General features: G+C 41.8%; 1 protein-coding gene and 1 long non-coding RNA gene across 22 annotated transcripts in view; one reads left to right on the forward strand and one right to left on the reverse strand.

Annotated features, from left to right (window-relative positions):
* The window catches only part of LOC309608568, a 170,739-nt gene that overhangs the window by 142,365 nt on the left and 5,957 nt on the right, over window positions 1-22,417 (reverse strand). The gene's annotated exons all lie outside the window — the stretch shown is intronic.
* SUSD5 (sushi domain containing 5) overlaps window positions 16,312-22,417 on the forward strand; it is a 52,409-nt gene continuing 46,303 nt past the window's right edge. For all 21 annotated transcript variants that reach the window (XM_082348578.1, XM_082348564.1, XM_082348569.1 and 18 more), the window contains exon 1: window positions 16,312-18,017. In XM_082348578.1, coding sequence (XP_082204704.1) covers window positions 17,927-18,017 — 91 coding nt within the window. In that variant the 5' untranslated portion in view covers window positions 16,312-17,926. The remainder of the gene's footprint in view (window positions 18,018-22,417) is intronic.

Genomic DNA, 22,417 nt, shown 5'->3' on the forward strand with positions numbered 1-22,417 from the left:
CCATTTCCTAAAGTAATGAAAATTAAAACAAAAATAAACAAATGGGACCTAATTAAACTTAAAAGCTTTTACACAGCAAAGGAAACCATAAACAAAACAAAAAGACAACTCTTAGAATGGGAGAAAATATTTGCAAACGGAGCAACCAATAAGGGATTAATCTCCAAAATATACATCAACTCATTCAGCTCAATATCAAAACAAACAAACAAACAAACAACCCAATCAAAAAATGGGTGGAGAATCTAAATACACATTTCTCCAAAGACATACATATGGTTAAAAAGCACATGAATAGAAGCTCAACATCACTAACTATTAGAGAAATGCAAATCAAAACTACGATGAGGTATCACCTCACACTGGTCAGAATGGCCATCATCAAAAAATCTACATACAAACAATAAATGCTTGAGAGGGTGTGGAGAAAAGGAAACCCCCCTACACTTTTGGTGGGAATGTAAACTGGTACAGACACTATGGAGAACTGTATGGAGGTTCCTTAAATCACCTCTTAATTTATGTTTTTTTAAATATGAATTTTCATATGTGAAGTTTGTTAACTATAACTAAACTAATACTTTTCGGAATACAGAAAGTGTGTCTATGTTTATTTTTTGTTTGTTGAAAGTATACTGTATATATATATACATTCTGAGTGGGGTCTGGGGCAGCCCCCTGTAATTAAACAAATTAATATTTCTGTAGTGAAATATATGAATGAATAGTCACAGTAAGTGTGATAAATGAGGAGTAAAATTACCCTGTCTGTTTGGGTCAAGTTTTGCTGCCAACTTAGTTTTCATGCTAAACATTTAAAAAACAAAAGAAAAGAAAAATAACATTTGGTTTTCAGAGCTTTTGGTATTTCAGAAATCTAGAAATGGAATTATGAATCCATACTTGGATATAGGGGCTACTACCCTTCTATCATGATGAAATTTAAAAAATAAGCTACTCAAGTTTTCTGTGCCTTATTTGCTTCTATAGACCAAGTTAAAGTATGGCAAACATCTCTGGAATTAGATATTTTTTTAAAAAAAAGAAAGAAAAGCTGCTCAACATCATATATCATACAGAAATTGCAAATTAAAATAATAATGAAATAGGGACTTCCCTGGTGGCGCAGTGAAGAGTCCGCCTGCCAATTCAGGGGACACGGCTGTGATCCCTGGTCCGGGAAGATCCCACATGCCACGGAGCAGCTAAGCCCGTGTGCCACAACTACTGAGCCTGCACTCTAGAGTCCACGAGCCACAACTACTGAGCCTGTGTGCCACAACTACTGAAGCCCGTGTGCCTAGAGCCTGTGCTCTGCAACAAGAGAAGCCGTCGCAATGAGAAGCCCATGCATCACAAGAAGAGTAGCCCCCACTCGCTGCAACTAGAGAAAGCCCATATGAAGCAATGAAGACCTAACACAGCCAAAAATAAATATAATTAATTAATTAATTAATTAAAATAACAATGAAATAACATTACATACCTATTAGAATGGCTAAAATCCGAAACACTGACAGTACCGAACACTGGTGAAGTTGTAAAGCAAGAGGAACTGTTATTTTTTTGCTGGTGGGAATGCAAAATAGTAAAGCCACTTTGGAAGACTGGTTAGTAGTTTTTTCTAAAACTAAACACACTCTTACCATATGACCCAGCATTTTGTGCTCCTTGGTATTTACTCAAATTTACTCAAATGAGTCAAGAACTTATGTCCACAGAAAAACCTGCATACAGAGTTTATAGCAGCTTTATTCATAATTGCCAAAATTTGGAAGCAAACAAGATGTACTTCAGTAGGTCAACGGACAAGCTGTGGTACATCCATTCAATGGAATATTGTTAGCATAAAAATAAATGAGTTAAAAACCATGAAAAGACATGGAGAAGCCTTAAATGTCTATTTTAAGTAAAAGAAGCCAATCTGAAAAAGTTACATGCTATATTACTCCAGGTATATGACATTTTGCAAAAGGTAGAGACAGTAAAAAGATCAGTGGTTGCCAGGGACTCAAGAGGTGAAGGGAGAGAGAGGGGGGAGCACAGTGAATTATTAAAACAGTAACTATTCTGTATGATACTGTAATGGTGGATACATGACATATATTTGTCAAACCCATAGAACTATACAACACAAAGAGTGAACCCTAATGTAAGCTATGGACTTTAGTTAATAATAATACGCTGGTTAATCAAGTGTAACAAATGAAGTGAATATTGAAATAAAGTGAGTCACAAGAATTTTTTGGTTTCCCAATGCATATAAAAGTTATTTTTATGCTATACTGTAGTCTAAGTGTGCAATAGCAGTATGTCTAAAGAAACAATGTACATATCTTAGTTTAAAAGTACTTTATTATTAACAAATGCTAACCATAATTTGAGCCTTCAGTGAGTCATAATCTTTTTGTTGGAGGGTTTGAGATATTTCGAGAATTACCAAAATGTAACACAGAAACATGAAGTGAGCAACTAGCTCAATGCAGGGCTGCCACAAAACTTCAGTTGGTAAAAAATGCAGTATTTGTGAACATCTTCACAACGAAGCGAAGTGAAAATGAGGTATGTCTGTGTGTGTGCTAACCCATGTACTCTGTGTTACCTCTCTGTATATGTATGAAAAGAAATGGTGAGTTTATATCGATGCTTTGGATTTCAGTCTAGCACCACAGACATTCCTCCTTGGCATACTGTAAATTCTTTCTCCAGCAGTGAGAAACTTGGTTATCATTATCTACAAGACATGTATTTATTTTTTCAACTCTAGTATACATGTAAAATAGTTTCAGGATTACGAATACACATCCCTGTAAGAAACAAATTTACCAACTAGAGTATATTTTTTCCTACAGTTTTTTTTGTCTTTGAGTATTTCAGTATTCATTCAAAACACTGTTTTCCAAAGTTACGTAGGTAAGCAACTTTTTTTACCCACCCGATTCAGTGTGGTTATGTCGAATATAATACATATGTTATATAGAATTAGATTCATTTGTCATACTCTGAATTCCATGTTGGTGGTTGACTTAAAAAATTGCCCACAGTAAAATTTTCTCCTCTTGATTTATAGTTCTATGGCTTTTGGCAAATACATAAAATTGTATATCTACCACAGAACCATATAAAACAGTTCCATCATCCCCCAAATTCCCTCGTTATACCCTTTTATAGTCAACGTCTTTTCCCACATCCACCCCTTAGCAACTACTGATCTATTTTCCATCCCTATAGTCTTGCCTTTTTAAGAATGTCACATAAATGGAATCATACAGTATATAGCCTTTTGGATTTTTCACTTAGCAGAGTACATTTAAGATTCATCCATGTCATTATGTGAATCAATAATCCATTCCTTTTACTGCTGAGTAGTATTCCATTGTATGGACATACCCCAGTTTTTTGTTTATCCATTCACCTGTTGGAGGACATCTGGGTTGTTTCCAGTCTTTGACAATTCCAAATAAAGCTGCTAAAAGCATTCACATACAGATTGTTGTGTGAACATTAGTTTTCAACTCACCTGGATAGATAATCAGGACTGGGATTTCTGAGTTACAGGGAAAAGTATTCAGTATCTCATCGTTAAGCATGATGTTAGCTGTAGAGTTTTTATAGCTTTATTTAGTTAACGAACTTTCCTTCTATTCCTAATTTGCTGGGAGGTTTTTGGGGTTTTTGTTTTGTCTTGTTTTACTAACTGTGTATTGAATTTTGTCCAGTGCTTTCTCAGAGTTCTCTGATACTTGCTTTTTCTATTCTGTCCACAATATTTCTTTTTTTAGTTCTTATTTATTTATTTATTTGGCTGCGTTGGGTCTTAGTTGCAGCACACAGGATCTTTGCTGCAGCGCGAGGGCTTCTCTCTAGTTGTGGCATGGGGGTTTTCTCTCTCTCGTTGTGGCGCACGGGCTCCAGGGCGCGTGGGCTCTGTAGTTGTGGCATGTGGGTTCCAGAGCACATGGGCTCTGTAGTTTTTGCCACACCCGGGCTCTGGCGTTGAGGCGCATGGGCTTAGTTGCCCCGCAGCATGTGGGATCTTAGTTGCCTGACCAGGGATCGAACCTGCATCCCCTGCATTGGAAGGCAGATTCTTTACCACTGGACCACTGGGGAAGTCCCTGTCCACAGTATTTTATTGCAATAAAACACAGGTAGACTGTAGGAGGCATACTCCATCTTGGTCAGCATCAGAAGTCCTCAAAGTCTTTTGACTTCCCTGGCAACACTCAGTGCAGGCAAAATAAAAATAATAATAATAATAAGACAGAAAAGAAAGTAGTCCTCAAAGTCTAATTTTAGCTGATAGTTCCTCCTCACCGCTGTCTTCTTCATCAGTTTGGGTGCAGTACAACAAAGTACTATAGACTGGCTTATAAACAACAAAAATTTATTTCTCACAATTTATTTCTACTTATTCTAGTTGTGGAGGCTAGAAATCTGAGATCAGGGTGCCAGCACAGTCATGTTCTAGTGACAGCTGTCTTCCAGGTTGCAGACTGCTGTCTTCTCACTGTATCCTCCTCACATGGTGGGTAGAGGGTGAGAAAGCCCTCTGAGGTCCCTTTTATAAGGGCACTAATCCCACTAACACCATCACATTAGGAGTTAGGGTTAGGGTATAGCTTTCTTTGTGTTTATCCTGCATGGCTTTGTTTGTCCTCTAGGATCTGTGGCTCGATATCTTTTTTTTTTAAATTTCTTGGCCATGCCACACAGCATGTGGGATCTTAGTTCCCTGACCAGGGTTTGAACCCGTGCCCCCTGCAGTGGAAGCACAGAGTCTTAACCACTGGACTGCCAGGGAACTCCCCTTGATAGCTTATCAACTGAGAAAAACTCTCAGCCATAATCTCTCTCTTATTTTTTTTTTATGTGGTTGTGCCAGGTCTTAGTTGCAGCAGGCGGGCTCCTTAGTTGCAGCTCACAGGCTCCTTAGCTGAAGCATATGTGCTCCTTAGTTGTGGCAGGCTCCTTAGTTGTGGCATGCATGTGGGATCTAGTTCCCTGACCAGGGATCGAACCTGGGCCCCCTGTATTGGGAGCTCGGAGTCTTAACCACTGCACCACCAGGCAAGTCCCCCATAATCTCTTAAAATATTTTTCTGCCCCATTCTTCCTCTCCTTTCCTTCTCTCACTTAAGGTATCATATGATTGATCTTCACACAGAATTCTCTATATCTATTATTTTCTTTTTTATCTTGTATTTTCTTCCTTTTGTCTCTTTATGCTTCATTCTAGATATTTTCTTCCAACATATCTTCCAGTTCACTAAATCTTTGTTCAGCAATGTTTACTCTTCTGTTAAAAATATTATTTTTTTTTCAATTATAATTTTTAGTTGGAGACTTTACATTTTTATATTTTTATAGTTTCTAGTACGCTGCCATATTTCTCAGACTTGTCTTTTATCTCCCTGAATATAATGAATAGGTTTTTTAAAGTCTGAATCTGATAGCTCCAATATCTGGTTTCTCTGGGGGTCTCTTATCATCTGTTGTTTCTGCTGGTTTTCATTGTTTTTTTTTCCTTTTTGTTTCTCATGTGCCTGTTTTAATTGTAGATCAGATATCTACTTGCAAAATTGTTTGTAGAGTAACTTGTTCCCCAGAATGAAGTATTCTTCCTCCAGAGAACATATATTTATTTCTGCTAGGCACATGCACGCCCAAGTGACATGAGTTCACTTTAAACCAAATTCATGACTGAGATTATTCAAAGCTGAGTTGCAATTTCTGCAAGAACCAGCCTTTTTTTTGTATAACCTTATCACTAATGTGAAGCATTAAGGTCCCAACACAAAGCAAAGAAACACCCCTTCATGGTTGCAGCGTGTCATTTTCCAGTTTCCTTAGCCTGACAAGGCTATGAAAACAACAATTCAGTTTCTCATCCTCTCAGAAGCCCCTCTAAAATGAGTAAATAATCCCCCAGGGGGGAAAAGGTCTTAATCTCTCGGGTATCTCTGAGCACCTGCTCTTCCATAGATCAGAGTCTAACAATTATTCACTATCTTATTGGGTGCTTAATGCCTTTAAGTACATGTTATCAAATTTTGCACAGGTTTTTAAATGTCCCTTATCCTCAAGAAGAAACTAATCTATTTCACCATGACCAGAAGAGAAAATTCCTTTAAACCTTTTCTACTCACTAGATGTAGAGATTTAGATTTAGATTTAGATATAGATAGTATAGACATAAATAGAGAGAACTATGTAGATATGTTGTAGATATATAGATACAATATAGTATTGTCTCGAGTGTATTTTAATTGTTTACAAGAATAGTATAATGTATACTCAGTAACTTTGTTTTCTCAACAGTACGTTGAGACTTCTATATTAATAGTACATATAGATCTGCCTCATTCTTTTCTGAATAGTATCCACTGAACTCATAACAGTGGGTATCTCTGGTAGGGCGAGGGTTTGTCTTTCACAGAGTTGGCCGTCAAAGGATACTTTGGCTTTTATATGTTTTGATTTTTCATAAGTGAACGAACTTATTTTGACTCGTGTAATTTTAAATTTCAAGAATTATTAGAGTTATACTGATGAAAAGGACATTTTGGAGTAAGAACAGAAGACCTCTGGATAAGCGAGTATCATTTTGCCAGAGAACTTTTTTGGCATTTAGGGATTATTTTTAACATACTGTGCGGATAGTAGCTTTTCCTCTGCAGTATTTCAAAAGATCCTACTACTCCTCCATTTTTTTCCCTAATAATTTGGTCAATATCACCACCTAATCAATCCATACAATGCCCTCTATTCACATAACAGAACCTTTTCCCCTGAATACTGAGTCATTCTTTCCATCTTTTTCCCTTTTTTGCTTCTGCAGGCACACATTGTGCATTTTTGTTGAATCTGGAGAAGCTGAAGTTAAGATTTTTTCATCGGAAGGAAGATAAAGTTCCTTAAAAACCAAGTCCAAATAGCTACAGAGCAATCCTTTTATTTGTTCATTTACTCTTACACAGACTATTTGGCAGGGCCCTCTTAAAAGTCAGTAGACAGGAAAATATGCTGACAAAAAACAGTGGGATTCTAATTATTCTCCCAAGGCTATTCCTACTTTTTAAAAATAAATTAAAGCAAGCTTGACCACCTTTTTTATGGATGACATAAAAAGTAAACACGCACTAAGACAGCAGATGGCGTGCCTAGCAACACAAGATGCAGATAATGCAAGTCTTCCCAGAGCAGGGATGCCCTCCTGGCATTAATTCACTTGTCTGGTGGGTCCCTCAGCGGCTATATGCCTATATCGTATCTCCCATGTGCTCTGGCTGCCCTCTCTTGATCACAACCCAGCATCATCCCTAGATTTCAGCTGTCAACCTCCTCCAACTTGAATTTTCCTTGAGACTGCTTCTCAACTTCTTGTTTCCCCATCACTTGTTTGTTGAATGAATGAGAGCTAAGCAATTTGCCCACATTCACAGTACTACCAAGTGGCAGAACCCACTTGTTTTTCTGTTCACCACCCTGCTACCCACTGTAGGGAATGGAGGAGAAAGACAAAATATAACTCTCCCCTTTTCCCCACTACCTATCTGGGTCCAAGTCAATTCTAGTTAAGTGCCTGGAAAATTGTCCTGTGTACATTCCTACTGTTATTTGTAGATGACTTAACCTAACTGCTGTTGATTTGCTAACTGTGCAGTGAGTGGTTTTAGCTTCCAGTACATAATATTAAAAAGAGAAAATATTTGCACACAGCTTGATATATATCTTCAGACAGTAAACTGAGGCTCCAAATGAATAAAAAATATATATTTAAAGCATATGAGTTGGCATGTTGAACAAAGGTGATACATGGATTGTGATCAAAGCACAAGTTTGTTTTTACCTTCCACTGTTCCTTTGAACATTATTTCATGGGGATAATTATCCCTGTCCCCAAACTCCTAGTGGGTCCATGGATTTTCTTCCCACTTCAAGGCAATGGTCCCACTACCACTTAAATTTGCAAACACAGTTTTGTTTCAGAAATTGGCACTAGACACTTAGCAATCAAAATGCACAAATTTGCTTGGCATTAAGTCTTCTCCCCTCCACCTGTTTGAGCTCCTGTGTCCCTTGTGGATACATTTCTATTTTGGGACCCTTTATAGCTCTTTTCACAGCCCTTGGGCAGCTTACATAAACCTCTTTCCTCTTCCTGCTGGAGTCTCTTGCCCTTTCCAGAGAGCCTTGTGTGGCAGGACCAAGACAACCCCATCCAAGCCTCTTTCCAGCAGGGCCCGCATTTGGTCCCATGCTCTGGCAAATTTGGAGTGTGAGGTAGAGACTCCAGCTTGGCCAACAGAAGGCATTCTAAACACAGAAAACAGCCATGCATGAGGAAAGGGGCCACTGGAGCCAAAGAGAATGATGGAAGTCTCCTTAGAAGCCATCTCTTCATTGCTGGGCTTTACAGAATGAGAAATGGAGGGCAAAGGAATGATTAGTCCAATAGGCTGATGACAGACTAAGAGAAGAAGCCAAGCATCTCGGGCCCTTCTATCACACTACTCCTCAAAGTAAATTTTTAAATGTCTGTGTCTTTGCTATACTTCAGTAAAAAGCAAAATCAACATATGGGCTAAGATGAGGGATATTTAACATGTCACATCATTGCGTTGGGTTTTTCTGCCTTCTCACCACGTCCCATGTACATGATGACCACTCTTCTGGAAATGAAGTTTTGGGTACATTGCCTGACAAGTACAGGTATACCAATGGGCACAACAGGACTGTCTACTATTAATACATGGGCTACCTGAGCAAGATCTAGGATGAATAGTCCCCAGAATAGCAGTCATCATGTTTAAGGGCTGAGAGTTCCACAGGGAATTCAGCAGAGACGGTCAGTTTGCCCTGCTTTCCCAAAGCAAAGGACGGAGTTCAGTGGTTACTCTGTGAGGTCTAAAGAAGTGAGGATCTTAAGGTTAGACATGATAGAAGACTGCAGTATACTTATCCCAAAAGCTGCGAGGTGTGGCCAAAAAAAACAAAAACAAAAAGAAAACAAAGTAATTCCAATCTCAAAAACCCGGTATGTTAGGTAGCACTTTCATCTGTATTTTATAGGTAAAGAAACCGAGGCCCAGAGATGTAAAGTGATGTATTCATAGGGTTATTAGTTGCAAAAGTAAGACTTAAACTCAGACTCCTTTCCATAGTTGTCCCTCTCTGTGGCATTTGCATCTCAACAAGGACCAAAGACTTCAGTGAATGATGCAGAATTCAAATCAGGGATTGCAGGAGATATCTGGGAGACTGGAGCCCTGGGGCCCTCCCAGGGTCCCTGAAAAGCCAGCACAGAAGGAAGCTGTGCATAACACCCACCTGGAAATCAGTCTTGTCCTGAGGGGTAGCACTGCAGCGCCACTCCTTGGCTGCCCTGAACTGCCTCCCTACCAAATCCAAAGCCTGTCTTCCTTCAGAACCAGGTCTTCTGAACTGCTTTCTGAGGTCTCATTCCTACTCTTCAATAGATTAGGTGCAAAGACTCTGAGTAAACAAAATAAAATTTCCCTACCATTGGCAGCCCACTGCTAACTGCTACACGCTGGATGGTTTTCTTTTAGTTAATAATTCAATTGCCGAAAAGAGGGGGGTACTTGGTAGAGACCTGGCTCCAGCTGCAAATCAAGTTCAGAACCCAGAGGAACTTGAAAGAACTCCCAGAGCCCACAGTGGCTTTTCAGTGTAGGCTGTGTTTACTCAGGACCCAGCCCACAACTTCCGTAGCCCTGAAGGCAGCCTGCGTGTAAATGCTACATTATGCAGTGATTTTTCGGTTATGTGGCTTCGGACTGGAGGCAAATGATTTGTGAGACTGCTTTGGATCCATCAAGTGTGAAATCTACATTGGCTGGCATATATTGCTTTTGAGGCGCATTTATTCATCCTTCTGCTCATCGAAGCTTAATTAAATGCCCCCTATATGCTAGGCACTGTACTAGCTACCAAAGATAGAACATAAATGGACATGGTTGCCCTAAAAAGATGTTAAGAAGAGATCCATGCAATCCCTTGGCAAGTTCCTTATTTTACTGAGACCATCTCCATGGCCCTTGACATTCTCTCTACTTGGGGTCCTTGGATGAGTTAACCCCACAGGTCTGGTGTATGATGAACTCATCAAACAGAGGTTGGGAACCTACCATGAACCAGGCACTTCTCAAGGCACCAGAGATAAAAACACAGAAAATACATGGTCTTTGTCCTCAAGGACATTCAGACAAGTGGGAAAGACAGATCTGTAGAACAATCGTTCCATTAAAGAGCCATGATTACCAAGGCAACTCCTCAGGGTACGTGGGGAGTACAAAGGAGAGAATCGTCAGTGGAGAGACTGGACTAGTCACAAAAAAGACTTCTCAGAGGGAGATGATGCTAGTATTGAGTCAAGAAAGATGAGTAAGCATTCAGGTAGGTGGGCTGAGGGAAACAGAGTGCCCACAATACCATGGAAAGTATGCACTCATTCATTTATCAGACATTCACTGAGGACTTATTATGTGCCAGGCACTGGGATAGGGGCTGTGGTAGACGCTGGGATACAGAGATGGTGAGACACTGCCCCTGCCCTCTGGAAACTTATTCTTCGGAGAAAGGAAAGAACCCATAAATTTAATCACAACACAGTGACCTACACTGTATAGTCACAAGGTGTTCGAGAGGTTACTTATAGTTTCTTTCTCATACCCGGACATATAATGTAGCAAAAGCACTCAAACTACCTACTAAGTGCTCACTTTTCTCCCTGACCTGCTGACTGGTGGCCTCATGGATTTTACAGGCCACTGAAAAACTGCCTAGTAAACTGAGTGGCTGGCAGGGCTTTGAATACTTTTCCCACCAAGACCAGAGACCATAAGGAGTGAGCTGTCCCTAGCTCCTTGTGTCTGAGCACACTTGATTTATGTCACTGATCATTCTGCATACTGTCCTTGAAAGGGAGAAGTTGGTTACGTGGCATCAGAAAACGATCAGGGAAAATGAGATGGGTCACTGCTTATCATTCACGTTTAATCATGTTTTCAAGTGAGAATTGCACATGCATCTCACCCACTACTAGATGAAAACATGCAGAAGCTAGGAGTGCAAAATTGAGGACCACCATTCTGGCTTATGTTAATTCTAGTGTTAAAAACACTTCTTTAGAAAATGAAAAATCTGGGTCAGGTATGAAATTGGATGGGACCCTGGGACAACAGGTGTAAACAGGAGGTGTAAACCAGGATTTTTGGTCATTCAATGTTTCTTTCCTGTTTGCCAGAGCAAAAGCTGGAAAATATTATGGAATTATTGGAAAATATTAGTAGCTTATCTTCAAATTAATCAGGTGGTGATGCCAGTTGCAACTGCTCTTCCAGGTATATTGTCATTACTAGAATACATAAATACAGGCTTTGGCACCTGTTATGTTATTATCCCAGTAAATGGTTCATTTTTAATTCCTTCAGCCAGCAAGAATAGTAGCACATTTTCACTGTTTTATGTCAGGACTTTATCTAGAGAGAAACTGATAGCCACGTACTACCACCAAGGATAAGAAGATACAACGGTTGTACAGCAAAGGAAACCATAAACAAAACAAAAAGACAACCTACCGCCTAGGAGAAAATATTTGCGAATGATGCAACAAAGACTTAATTTCCAAAATGAACAAACAGCTCATCAACTCAACAACAAAAAACCCAATCGGAAAATGGGCAGAAGATTTAAATAGACATTTCTCCAAAGAAGATATACAGATGGCCAACAGGCACATGAAAAGATGCTCAACACTGCTAATTATTAGAGAAATGAGGTACCACCTCGCACCAGTCAGAATGGCCATCATTAAAAAAGTCTACAAATGACAAATGTTAGAGAGGGTGTGGAGAAAAGGGAACCCTCCTACACTGTTGGTGGGAACGTAAGTTGGTACAGCCACTATGGAAAACAGCATGGAGGTTCCTTAGAAAACTAAAAATAGAGTTGTCATATGATCCAGCAATCCCACTCCTGGGCATACACCTGGAGAAAACTATAATTCAAAAAAGATACATGCATCCCTATGTTCATAGCAGCACTATACACAATAGCCAAGACATGGAAACAACCTAAATGTCCATCGACAGATGAATGGATAAAGAAGATGTGGTACGGACTTCCCTGGTGGTCCAGTGGTTAAGACTCTGTGCTTCCACTGCAGGGGGCGAGAGCATGATCCCTGATGGGGGAAGTTTCGCATGCTGCACGGTGCGGCCCAAAAAAAAAAAGAACATGTGGTATATATATACAATGGAATACTATTCAGCCATAAAAAAGAATGAAATAATGCCATTTGCAGCAACATGGATGGCCTAGACATTATCATACTAAGTGAAGTAAGTCAGAAAGAGAAAGACAAATATCATATGATATCACTTACAGGTGGAATCTAAAATATGACACTAATGAACTTATCTATGAAACAGACTCACAGACATAGAGAAAAGACTTGTGGCTGCTGGGGTGGGGGAGGGATGGAGTGGAGGCTGGGATTAGCAGATGGAAACTATTATATATAGAATGGATAGACAACAAGGCCCTATTGTATAGCACCAGGAACTATATTCAACATCCTGAGATAAACCATAATGGAAAAGAATATGAAAAAGAATGTATATATATGTATAACTGAATCCGTTTGCTATACACCAGAAGCTAACACAACATTGTAAATCAACTATACTTCAATAAAATAAATTTTGCAAAAAGAAGATACGATGGTTTAGAGACCATTTACTATGTGGAAGCTCATAAGGCTTACAGTTTTGAAAGCAGTCCATAGCAATAGGGAACTCTGCAGTATCCAGGCTGCAGAGCAAACTGTGTTGCCACTTTGGCCTCATGCCATAAAAGACACAATACTTTAAATGTAGGTAGGGATGCCTTATGAAGCATGGGCAAACCACATAGTAGAATGGTGATATAGACCCCTAGAGTTTTAGAGTATAATCATCTATTCTCCATTTGATAAGCAGTTCCTACCTCGCAATTGGGCCCTGGTAGAGACTGACTGCTTGACCATGTGAGTATGAGACCTTACCTGAATAGGGCATTTTGAACTAGACAGCGGAATTCCACTGTCAAATGGAAATGGTGTATACAAGAGCAGGCCTGGAAGGAACAAGTAAATTACATGAGCAGGTGGCTCAGATTCCAGGGCACTTGCTTCTACAGCTTTGCTACCTGTACCTCAACCCACATCTATGGACTCATGAGGAGTTCTACTTAACACAGGAGGGAAAAACTTGGGCCTGCTCTGTACTTGAGTGTCCATGACATGGCACTAGCCATCTCCACTCTGGTATAGAACTAAAAAACTGTCGTGACACAAAAGGAGAAACACTATATGACTCCACTTATATGAGGTACCTAGAATAGTCAAATTCATAGAGACAGAAGGTTGAACAGCAGTTACCAGGAGCTGGAGGGAGGGAACGGAGGAATGGGAGTTAGTGTTTAATGGGTACAAAGTTTCCGTTGGGGATTACGAAAAAGTTCTGGAGATGGACAGGAGTGAAGGTTGCAAAACAATGTGAATGTACTTAATGCCACAGAACCGTACACTTACACATGGTTAAAGTGGTAAGTTTTATGTTATGTATATTTTACCACAATGAAAAAACCAGAAGCAAAAGAAAATCCTCCCAACGTGTGGAACTTTGGTTTACATGAAAGGAGAGATGGCCTTATTCATGGATCTCTACTAATTTATGGATAATGCCTAAAATAGCTGGTCAGAGACAGCTAGTTCAACACTGAAAAACTGATAATAAGATGTCAGTATGGGGGTACTTCCCTGGCGGTCCAGTGGTTAAGACTCCACGCTTCCACTGCAGGGGGTGCAGGTTCGATCCCTGGTCAGGGAACTAAGATCCCACATGCCTCCTCGCAGCCAAAAAAAAAAAGTCAGTCTGGACATCTTGGAATAAGCAGCCTGGCAATGTGTATGTAGCCTATGCCACCCCCCTAAGAGGAATTCAATGAAGAAGTTACCCCTAATAATCAGGTGGCACCTTGGAGGACTGGACCCATTCTCTGGCTGTCAGGTACCTCTGTCTCCAGCCGCATCTGCGCTTGTGTAATGGAACCATGTACATAGGGGTCATGGTGGCAGAGATGGAGGCCATGCAGGAATGCAATAACACAAACTTCTCTTCTTCCTCAGAGTAGATCTGGTTACCACCACTGCTGAGCATCCAATGTGCCAGTAGCAGAGGCCACCATGAGTCCCCACAAGACATCATTCCCTAGCTGGCCCCTCCTGTTATGTGGGGGGAAAGTTGTTTATATGGGATCCCTTTTTTTTCACAGGGGTCACAATTATTTGTCCTCATTAGAATAGATCCTTATTCTAGATATGATTTTGCCTTCTTTGCCTGCCTTGCTTCTACCAGCATGATATCGTGGACTCATAGAATGCCTCATCTAGTGCCATGGAATCGCACATTACATCATCTATAACCAAGAAACTGATTTTGCAGCAAAGGCAGTATGGCAATGGCATCATGCCCATGAGTTTTACTCTATGCCCCATCACCCAGAAGCAGATGGCTTGATAGAAAGGTGAGGTCACAGGGTACTAGCTGAGCCAATACCCTGAGAGGTTAGGGCACTCGTCCAGGATACAGTATATGCCTTAAGCCAGCAGCCAATATATGGTGTCATTTCTCTTATAGACAGAATACACCATCTAAGAACCAACGAGTGGGGGCTTCCCTAGTGGCACAGTGGTTGAGAATCTGCCTGCTAATGCAGGGAACACGGGTTCGAGCCCTGGTCTGGGAAGATCCCACATGCCGCGGAGCAACTAGGCCCATGAGCCACAATTACTGAGCCTGCGCATCTGGAGCCTGTGCTCTGCAACAAGAGAGGCCGCAATAGTGAGAGGCCTGCGCACTGCGATGAAGAGTGGCCCCCGCTTCCCACAACTAGAGAAAGCCTCACACAGAAACGAAGACCCAACATAGCCAAAAACAAATAAATAAATAAGTAAATTAAAGTTTAAAAAAAAAAAAAAGAACCAACGAGTGGAAGTGGGAATGACTTTCCTTCTATTACATATAATAACCCACCTACCAAAGTTTTGCATGCCATCCCTACAACCTTTAGATTGGTGAATTGGAAGGCTTGGGTGGGCAAGGGAGACATACTTCCACCAGTAAACACACAGGCATCTGCCAGTAAACTGGACGCTAATATTGCTCTCCAACAGAAGAGAAGGTCACTCTACTGGCTGGTGATTGATCCTGATTACCAAGGGGAAAGTGGGTTGCTTCTACAAAATGCGGGTATGGATGACTATGTCTAGATCCCAGCAATCTGTCCAATAGCAACAGTCAACGAGAAACCATGGCAAACTAAGAAAGATAGGTCCTCAGAAGGAATGAAGGTTTGGATCCCTCCCACCTGTTAAAAAAAGTCATGTCGGCCAAGATGCTCTGAGGGTGGAAGGGAAATATTGCAATGATTATCAAATAATACCTCTTGGCCAGTTACGGGAGCGAGGACTGTGGTATCTACATTTTATGATAAGGGTTTACTTTTCGCCGTTTCTCTTTATGTGAAACAGCACTTATGTGAAAATAACCAGTGATGGTGGTTAATGTTACTGTTTAGCTCCAAGTGAGACTTTGAATTGACATATTCCCAGATCATACAGAAACTGATAGAACTCTGTGCTTCCCCTGTTTTGTACCAAATTATGTTCATCCCAATGAAAGAAGAGAATAAATGGACTGTGCTGGTTGTTTTCCAACTGCCTCTCCAGATCCACTCTCTACCCTCCCCTGCCTGACTCTGCGCCCTGGGAGAATGACCTCTGAGGACTGTGGCACCTGTGCTCCTTTGCCGTCCAGCTGTCAAATGGTTCAGCCACCAGGAGGCATCAGGAGGAATCTAAAAGGTAGAAGGAGAGAGAGGTTGGGGTATTTCTTCCTCACTCCCTCCCTACCAGACCACTGGCAGCAACTGTGTTCCTCTACCTGTGGTTAACCTCTCTTTTCAGGCAGCCCCTTTCATGACCATGCTCCTGCTGGATTTTGATAACACGTCCAACTCCCCTCATACCTTCAGGCCTCATGGTGGTAACCCTTCCTGCTGTTGACAGTCCCAAGGCCTTTACCATCCCTTATTGGTTCTCTCAACCCTGCCTATATTTCTGTCTGTGGTCCTTTCATTAAACTCTTTTCTGTTAAACTTATTTATTCTTCAGGGCAAGAACTGAACTCATTACTCTTGAAATATTTGTTATTAAGGTATAAATAGCATTCAACAAAATGCACAGATTTTAAGTGTACAGTTTAGTGAGGTTTGAGAAGTGTATACACTTGGGTGACTGCCATCCTCATCAAGATACAGAATGTTCCCATTACATCAGAAGTGTGTTCCCACCTCCTCAAAGGCAACCATGGTATTGTTTTCACCACAGATTAGTTCTGCCCCTTTGTGAACTTCATATAAAAATGTAATCATACAGGGACTTCCCTGGCACTTCTACTGCAGGAGGAGCGGGTTCTATCCCTGGTCAGGGTGTGGCCAAAAAAAAAAAGAGAGAGAAAAAGGAAATCATACAGTATGAACTCTTTTACTAAAGCTTCTTTCACTCATCATATTTTTGAGATTCATCCACGTTATTGAGTGCATCAATATTTCCTTCCTCTTATTGATGAAGAGTATTCTACTGCATAAACATGACATCGTTTGTTTTTCTGTTCGTCGGTTGATGACATTTGGGCTGCTTCCAGTTTTTAATTATTGTGAATAAAGCTGCTATGAAATTTGGGTATAAATCTTTTTGTGCACATATGTTTTCATTTCTTTTGGATATACACCCAGGAGTGGAATTCTGTGTCTTCGAGGAGGTGTATTTTAACTTTATATGAAACAGCCGAACAGTTCTCTAAAGCAGTTGTACCAAATAAACCTTTAGAGCATGCTATCTCCCCAAATTAGGACAGGGCAGGACAGGTCTGAATAAAGACAAACTTTAAAATTTCATTAGGATTCGGTAGAAATATCCAATTGACTATTCTAAAAGCGATAGTAGGCACAGCTCCTGAAGGAATCAATGCGCAGTTCCTGCAGGTGCCTTCTGCCCCCTCCCCTTCATTCTCAGCAATAATCAGGCTTTCAAAGGTCCCCTCCAGCCCAGACATGTGAATTCTCACTCCTCAGGTTACCAGCTAGCTGTTGCAAGATGAATAGTTAAGTAAATTAATTTACACTCACATGTGAATGATTGTCAGGCCTTTTAGGGAAGGGGAGTCTCGCTATTCCGTGCGTTTCACTCCTCAGAGTGAGGTTGGCAAGTTAGAGCTTTCTTTTTCGTAAAAATGTTCTTCCTCTACAGAAGGACGCCAGCTGCAAAGTCAAGAGGCAGAGTACAGAGTTAGGCATCAGTTTTTTCACGGTCCTCCCGGGGCGGGGGTGTGTGGGGTGGGTTGGCCTCTCAGACTGCGTCACCCTTTCGCAGAGGGTCCCCAGGCAGGCGGGGGTTCCCTGCAGCGGGCTCTCCGCTCTCCCCGCCTCCACGCGCCCTTCCCCACTGCCCCGGAGGCGCCCAGGGAGCTCGCCGTTCGTTCGGCGCAGCCTCTTTTGGCACCGAGGCCTCCAGGTGCCCAGCACGAAGGCGGAGCCCGGCTACAGCCGCCTCCCCGGCGCCGAGTACTGAACCCCCCTGGGAGTTCGGGGCCCCAGCGCTGCGGATCTGGCATCCGAAGCCTCCCTGGCTCCCCGCACTCCTCCCTGTCTGCGCGCCGGGCGCGAAGCCTGCGACGCGCGAACAGAGCACAGCACGCGGAGCCGAGCGGCGTGCGCGGCGCAGTGGCGCGGACACCCCCGATTGCCGCGCAGCCAGAGCCCGCGCTCCAGCTACCCGCCCACGGACGCCCGGACCATGGCTGCCAAGGGGCCCGGCTCCCGCACCCGGCTCTGGGCGGCGGCGCTGCTCCTGCTCGGCCTGCCGGGGCTCTCCGTGCGGGCGGAGGGTGAGTGTCCGGGGAGTGCCCGCGAGGCGGCGGGCCGGGGTGGCGCGTGGGTTCTCGGTGGGGAGAGTGAAGCTCGCTGGGGTTGTCCTGTCAGACGAGCCCGGAACACGACCAGCCTGGGAGGAAACAAGGAGCGCAGCTGTCCTGCGACCCCGCCTCCCTCTTGCAGCTCACCGAGTCCCCGCGCGCCCAAACGCCCCCACAGGGCCCCTGAACCACTCCTTAATGCACAAGAGAAAGCCTGTGCTTTGGTCCTGCAGGCCCGCCTCTAGCTTTCCAAGATCTCCTTGAAAGGTCTTTCAAATGAAATCACGTCTAGGGTGCCCTGGAACCTCCTCTGCAGAGACATAATTTCCCACGTCTATTAAATGTGCTCCGAATGGCAAGGCCAGTGATTAGAAGACTCCCTTGGCGTTTTGGCTTGGTCCGGGAAGATCTGAAAGATGAGTGGAAATCAGCTAGGCAAAAGAGAGAGGAGAGGGTCTTGGGGAGAGGAAATAGCACGTGCAAAGGTCCTGTGAGTCGCAGGGGAAATGGGATAAATGATAGAGTGGCTGGAGCGGAAAGTTCAAGGTGAGGCTCTCCTTCAACAAGAAGCTAGAGAGGGCTTCCCTGGTGGCGTAGTGGTTAAGAATCAGCCTACCAATGCAGGGGGACACGGGTTTGAGCCCCAGTCCAGGAAGATCCCACATGTCGCGGAGCAACGAAGCCCGTATACCACAGCTATTGAGCCTGCGTTCTAGAGTCCGCAGGCCACAACTACTGAGCCCGCGTGCCACAACTACTGAAGCCCGTGTGCCTAGAGCCCAGTGCTCTGTGACAAAGAGAAGCCACCGCAATGAGAAGCCTGCGCACCACAACGAAGAGTAGCCCGGTAGCCCCCGCTCACAGCAACTAAAAGCTCACGCACAGCAACGAAGACCCAACACAGCCAAATATAAATAAATGAAATAAATACATTTAAAATATAATAAAAATAAAAAACATTTTAGAAAAGCAAGAGGAAATAGGTAAGGACCAGATTTTTGTGGGTTCTGAGAACTGACCCATCTTTTTGTTTGTTTTTTCAACCTGAATTCAGCTTTCAATACTTCCCTAAACTTAGCAGGATCACAGCCTTAGATCAATTCAGTTTCAAAAAGCTAATTCAGTTGTGTTTTGATTTTGGAACAAAACCCTGTTGACTCGGTGCAGAAGGATCTAAAAGAAAAGAAGCTAGCATGTTCTCACATCCATGAGGGGTTACTAGTATATCCAAGCTTGGGACAAATTAGATTGATGAAGGAGAAAAACCCTCAGCTGATTTAGGATGCTTTATATATTTTAAAATGTCATCGCTATTTATCAAACAATATTGGGTGCAGAGAGAACATTTGACAAAAAGAAGCATGGTGGTTAGGGAAAGGAGAAAGCAAGGGAAAAAACTCCAGATAGTATCTTAGAATTTTGGGTTCTCTTTGTCCTAAGTGCCAGCTTGTAGAACTCTTTGCTCCTAATTAAGGATGACTGTCTTATTTCTCCATATGCTCAGAGAGAGTGTTAGAGGGGGAAACACTGTTAACTTTAAAGGCTCCTAGTCATCACTGTTAATTTTTGAGATAACATTCATGTAAAATTTACCATTTTAAAATGCACGATCCAAGTGTTTTCAGTACAGTCATCAAACATCACCACTCTCTCATTTCTGAAAATTTTCATCACCCAAAAAGAAATCCCATACCTATTAGCAGCCAATCCACTGTTAATTTTTTTTTTTAATTTTTATTCATTTATTTATATTTTTGTTGCATTGGGTCTTCGTTGCTGCGCGAGGGCTTTCTCTAGTTGAGGCTAGCGGGGGCTACTTCATCGTTGAAGTGCACAGGCTTCTCATTGCAGTGGCTTCTCTTTATCGCGGAGCACTGGGCTCTAGGCGTGCGGGCTTCAGTAGTTGTGGCACTCAGGCTCAGTAGCTGTGGCTCGTTGTGGCTCGCAGGCTCTAGAGCGCGGGCTCAGTAGTTGTGGCTCACGGGCTTAGTTACTCCGTGGCATGTGGGATCTTCCCGGACCAGGGCTCGAACACATGTCCCCTACATTGGCAGGCAGATTCTTAACCACTGCACCACCAGGGAAGTCCCTGTTAATTCTTTACTGTAGTACTTTTTGGCCTGACATTGAGTCATGAAAATTAAGCTGATTTTAAAGAATGCAAGTAGAATAAATTGGAGCTAGTATTAACCTTTGAACAATGTATACTGTTGTACCAATTTTAATTCCTTTTACAGAAATATCTCTGCAACCCATGAGGCTTTAGAGTTTCACCCCATTATAACTGCTTAAGTGGAATGCCAGATGGATATGGATCAATATTTTGTGCCTATCTGGCTTGATGTGGATCATAGAAAATTTAAGACAGAAATATCATTGGATAAGGAGAAAGTAACAACAGCACCAGGCATATTTTCTTGTTAACACTTGCCAGAAATGCCTCCGTTTCTCCCTTCTTCTTTCCTTCCCCCTTCTTCCGCAATGGGGAACTATAGGTAAATTTGCTTTCAAGAAACTCCATTTGCTGAGCTCCAACTTTTATAATAGAGCCATTGAAGAATTAGAACCTATTTATGAAAGGATTCTTTTCTTTACTAAATATATGCTTAACTACCACCACTTTTCACATTTAGGTATTTATGTTCTACAGTGATGGAAGGAGGAAGAAGAAATGTGCAGCTAAACTGATGTGTTAAGACATTTGAAGAGAGAGAATTTGGAGTTATTAAAAATTCCATAGACTTATTCAAAAATAAGTCAAAATCAAATGAAAAACATTTACTTTTACATTGGACTAATTAGATGTATATCTTATACACAAAAGAGACCTGCTACTGTAATTTTAAAACACTTTTGAAACAGAAAAATCTTCACATTAACTGAATGCAAATTAACTGTGTCTGGGTAAAGACTGCAGGAAAAGATTCATTAATTCAACAGATAATTTGAGTGTCTACCATATGCTAGGTACTGTCCTTGCTGTTGAGGATAGAACGGTGAGGAGAAACAGGTCCTTGCTATCAGGGAGCTTAAAATCCAATGGGGGAGAGAGTCATTAAGCAAATAGTTATATGAATGAAATATGAACTTGCGATTTTGATAAGTGATAAGATTAAAGGACGGAGGTATTATTAGGGCATATATTAGGAGATTTTTGACTTGGCGTAGAAGGATCTGAAAGATAAGTAAGAATTAACTAAGCAAAGGGGGAAAGAAAGAGGATCTGGATAGAGAATAACATGTACAGAGAAACTATGAGTGGCAGAGAAAGTGGGACATGTGTTAAGAAATAGAGTGGCTGGAGCCCAGAGTCCAAGGTAGAAGTAGTCTGAGATGATGCTGGGGAAATTGATATGGGGCCAAGTTTTGTTTTAATCCAAAAAGAGAGACTGATCAGGTTTGCATTTTGAGAAGCTCACCCTGAGAGTAGGAAGAATGGATGGCACCAGGGCAAGACTGGATGTGGAGAGACCATGTAGGGTGCTATTTCCCTTGTCCAGGTGAGAGAGGGTGGGGGTGGAGAGGAGGATGGGGTGAATGGAAAGGGTCTGGACTGAAGAGAAAAATGTGAGTCATCCATGTCAAGATGGCCTTTGAAATCATGTGTGTAAATGGAATCCTAGGGAAAAGTTTTACAATGAGAAGAGATGACCTACTTAATTTCTCCACAGATTTTTGTCACTTAAGTAAAAATGTTTTACTGCAACCTTGCTGAACTGTTCTAGTAGTTTTTTTAGTGGATTTCTTAGGATTTTCTATATGCAAGATCACGTCATTTGCAAATATAGTTTTACTTCTTTCCAATCTGGATGCCTTTTGTTGCATCTTCTTGCCTAATTGCCTTGGAGAGAACTGCCAGTACAATGTTGAATAGAAGTGGCAAGAGCAGACATCCTTGACCTGAGGGGAAGGTATTCAGTCTTTCACCACCAAGTGTGATGTTAGCTATGGGATTTTTGTAGATGCTCTTTATCAGGTTGAAGATATTCCCCTCCCTTCTTAGTTTGTTGAATGTTTTTTTATCATGAAAGGGTACTGAATTTTGTCAAGTGCCTTTCTGCATCTATTGAGATGATCATGTAGTTTTTGTTCTTTATTCTATTGATAAGTTGTATTATATTAATTGATTTTGGGATATAAACCAACCTTGTATTCCTGGGATAGATCCCACTTGGTCATGGTATATAATATTTTTTTTTATGCTGCTGGATTTAGTTTGCTAGTATTTTTGTTGAGGACTTTTGTGTCTATATTCATAAGAGATAATGGCCTGCAGTTTTCTTTTCTTGCGGTGTCTTTTGTCTGGTTTTGGCATTAGGGCAATGGTGGCCTCATAGAAAAAGCTGGGAGGTGTTCCCTCCTGTTCTATTTTT

This window comes from Balaenoptera borealis (assembly GCF_965194805.1).
Source record: "Balaenoptera borealis genome assembly, chromosome: 12".
In the NCBI taxonomy this organism is placed as follows: Eukaryota; Metazoa; Chordata; class Mammalia; order Artiodactyla; family Balaenopteridae; genus Balaenoptera; species Balaenoptera borealis.